The sequence below is a fragment of the Culex quinquefasciatus genome, chromosome 3 (genome assembly GCF_015732765.1).
Source record: "Culex quinquefasciatus strain JHB chromosome 3, VPISU_Cqui_1.0_pri_paternal, whole genome shotgun sequence".
NCBI classification, from domain to species: domain Eukaryota; kingdom Metazoa; phylum Arthropoda; class Insecta; order Diptera; family Culicidae; genus Culex; species Culex quinquefasciatus.
Window position 1 is genome coordinate 94077470 of NC_051863.1, and position 3749 is coordinate 94081218.

Sequence of the window (3749 nt, forward strand, 5' to 3'; positions counted from 1 at the left end):
AATATAAAATTATATTAGATAATATAAGTTATACAAGTTCCATGATGAAAGGGTGAATTTCTCTAAATTAATTACGTCGACGCGTTGAATGTGACTGTCCAAAACGTTCTGGATTTATTGTAATCGTAATAGTCCCCAGAGCCTCAAACATGAGGTACCGAGGTTTTGCTAATTTAGCATTAACCGAGCTACTTGCTTTACTCACGGCGAGGTAAATGAAGTTTAGCTTTGTGCGCAGTTTGGATAACTGTTGTCGGCTGAGTTGACGGTGTTGGTATCGTCGATCAATTAGCGATTAGATACCGCCCTAGTTCTAACCGTAACCCGAATAAAATTATATGATGATATGCATTGTCAAAACCATGCAGTTACAATAGATATTATAATATCTATGGTTAGTTTATGGTTGATTTTTTTGAACTTCATTGGAATGACGATAAAGCTATCGTAGATTTCATGGTTACAGTCAATTTCATGGTTTTGTTATTGGAAATGTTATAAATTGAAACAATAAATCTACCGTAAAATACATGAAGACAGCAAATATCATGGTTATTCGGGCCAGACTCGGCCCCACGAATTCGACGAAGTTGGCACCACCCAAATCTTGGCGGGCCTGAGCGGAAAGCGACGATAGAAACTTTCGGCGGACTGTGGACTGTTGGACGTGGCCGTGGGCGAAGGAAAAACACCTTATTTGATAAACTAAATTTACTGAACTAAAGCGTTACATGTTATCGCGGTGACTGTTGAAAAAAGACTGCTGCCGTCAAACGCACGCGCGTGCCCTCGTTCTCCTTTCGCGCGCTTTTTTTTCCTCGTTCGATCGCAGCAACCGGGTGCCGTTGCGCGCAAACGTCACAGGATGGATTGCAGCAAACTGTCAAACCTCGTTGACCAGTGTTGCCGATCTTCTCGACGCGTTGGGGCTCCAACATCCTCCCCCCGGGCTGGGGGAACGCCCAGCCGAAGCTCTCTCCAACGCAGTCGCAGCGTGCGCGAACTCCGGACAAGTGACGGATATCCCAGCACCTCCGACGACAACCCAACCCAGGTGAGTCTCACTCAGTTCCGGGTAGTTGTCCCACATATGTACGAAACCTCGCTTCAGCAGGCGGAAGTACAAGGATGCACCGACAAGCATGTCAATGCGGTCTGGAATATGGAACTTGGGATCGGCCAACTGAACACCCTTTGGAATTGGCCAATCGTTGGCATTGACCTGTGACGCAGGAACCCTGCCTGTCACTCTCGGGACGACCAAGCACTCCACGTCCGCCGTGAAGGCGCTGTACCGGGACTGGAGCTGCACGGTTACTGACTCTTTGGTGTTTATCGTTTTGCCTCCGATACCGCAGATCGGGACGTGCGCTGGAATCCTTTTCAGGTTGAGACGATTCGCCATCGAGGTGGACATCAAATTTACCTGCGAACCGCAGTCCAATAGGATGCGACACGGCACAGGTCGGTTGTTTTCGTTGCGCAGATCGACGATTGCGGTTTGAAGCATCGGAGTAGGGCTGTCGTTCACTTTCGCTGGCGGAAGTGGTTCAACGAGTCGGCGCATAGCAGGAGCTGGTCTCTGCGGCGCGGTTGACTTCCGGTAGAAGTCGTGCAGTAGAGTGTGGTGTCTGCGTTGGCACTTACCACAAGAGCTCTTTCGTCTGCATTTCTTAGCGCCGTGCCCAGCGCGCAGGCAGTTGAAGCAGACGCACTGTTCTCTGACCTTTTCCATGCGCTGGCACACCGTCAGACTGTGGAACGCCGCACACTTGAAGGTCAGATGACGTTCGTTGCAGAAATCGCACTTGGGTCCCGGAAGCGACGTGATAGCTGTGTTGGCGATCTGGTACGATTCATTGTTGGTTGGCTTGGAATCTGCTCGATGATGTTGCGTGGGTGCTGCCTCGTTGGTGCTATCGCATCGTTCCAAAACCGAAATACGATCTTTAAGGGTTTTAATCATCTCGTCGTACTTCGGCAGGACACCTTTCGCGACCGTAGACTCCCATACTTTCCTGGTTTCGTCATCTAGGGCGTGGCCCAGGAGGTAGACGACGAATTGTTCCGATACTCCAGTAAACTCTTGGCCGAGGTACTTTAGATTCTCGACGTTCCCAACGACGGAGTCCATCAGGGCCCGCAGTTCCAAGTGGTCTTGGCAGAACAGCTTCTTCACCTTGAGCAGACCTCCAATGTGAAGGTCCACCATCCTGCGCTTGTCTTCGTAATGTTCCGTTAGCTGGTTCCAGGCATGGGTGTAGTTCCCATCCTGGATGGTCTTGGCGTCTATGAACCCGGACGCTTCACCAACCAGAGCCTTCTCGAGGTGATACAGTTTGATCCGGTCAGACTCATTCGCCTTATCCACGACGTCGACGAACATCACCTTGAACTTCTCCCAGTTCTCGTACCTACCGTCGAAAGATGGGATAATCCGTGGGAGGGGTTGTTGAATCACGATGGTCGTTTCGTTCAGCGAGGGCGGACGATGCAGGTTGAACAGCTCCTACGTTCCAACCCCCGAGCGCCATCGCCAGCTGATCGAATAAGGCCTCGAACTCCACGGCCACCATCTTGTGCTCGGTCCGCTTCTCCGGATCAGCCCGGTAGATGCGTTCTTTGATGGCGGCGAACGCGGTGAAACAAGTATCCAGCCTCCAGCGGTGAACCTTCGCGGCAGCTTCGGTTCGCTCCTCGACGAGAGTCGCGTCGATCTTAACCTTGAGCTGATCGAGCACATCCTGCTGGTCTTTCCGAAGAAAGTGCAGGTTTTCTAGATCTTCTTCTTCCTGGGCTTCCTTCTTCAATGGTGTGCGTTGCACTTTGGGGCCCATTTTAACTTTTTCACACTTTTGCTGTTCTTTTGGGTCAAATTTCACTTTTTCACACTGGGTGACACTGTTTGTCTTTCCGTGGTCGGTTTTAGGCCGGTTTGCCTTCCCGAAGGTTCCACGGAACGGTCCGTGTGCCAAGGCCGGTATGCCTTGCACTTTCACTCGCGGCGGAAGCCGTTTGTAACCCGTAACACTGTTCGCGTTGAGGCCGGTTTGCCTCCTCACTTCACTAGTCTTTCCTCCGTCCACACCGGTAGTCCAATCCGGCTCGAAGGACCAATGTTCGGGCCAGACTCGGCCCCACGAATTCGACGAAGTTGGCACCACCCAAATCTTGGCGGGCCGGAGCGGAAAGCGACGATAGAAACTTTCGGCGGACTGTGGACTGTTGGACGTGGCCGTGGGCGAAGGAAAAACACCTTATTTGATAAACTAAATTTACTGAACTAAAGCGTTACATGTTATCGCGGTGACTGTTGAAAAAAGACTGCTGCCGTCAAACGAACGCGCGCGCCCTCGTTCTCCTTTCGCGCGCTTTTTTTTCCTCGCTCGATCGCAGCAACCGGGTGCCGTTTATAATATCTCAAACGTTCGACAGTGCGAGGCGTAAGAACCGCGGGGAAACCTGCAGGGACTTTCTTTGCATTAAGAGCTATCCAAGGTGTGGTAGACTGCGAGGAGCAGTAACCAGCTCGGAGCTCGAAATAAAGTAGACAAGTCGCCTTGATGTTCCAGCCGAAAAGACTCATTTTTGTTTATTTGAACTCGGGTATTTATACTAGTCAAATTTGTTGCATCACATGTAATTTGAGTGGTGACACTTACGTGCTACAGTATAGACTTCTGGAGTTGGCTTGTACTGGGTTGAACCCTTGCGCTGGCTCAGCAGGAGTCAGCGTCCCGGCCAATTGT

The 3749-nt window shown here is 50.9% G+C and overlaps 1 protein-coding gene across 1 annotated transcript; it reads right to left on the minus strand.

The window, feature by feature from the left end:
• Positions 1–883: 883 nt before the first annotated feature.
• On the minus strand, positions 884–2837 carry LOC119769091. Its single transcript, XM_038260994.1, has 2 exons — positions 2491–2837; positions 884–2414 (listed from the first exon to the last, which is right to left on the minus strand). The coding sequence occupies exons 1-2, from the start codon at positions 2835–2837 to the stop codon at positions 884–886; spliced, it is 1878 nt and encodes a 625-aa protein (XP_038116922.1).
• Positions 2838–3749: the final 912 nt, after the last annotated feature.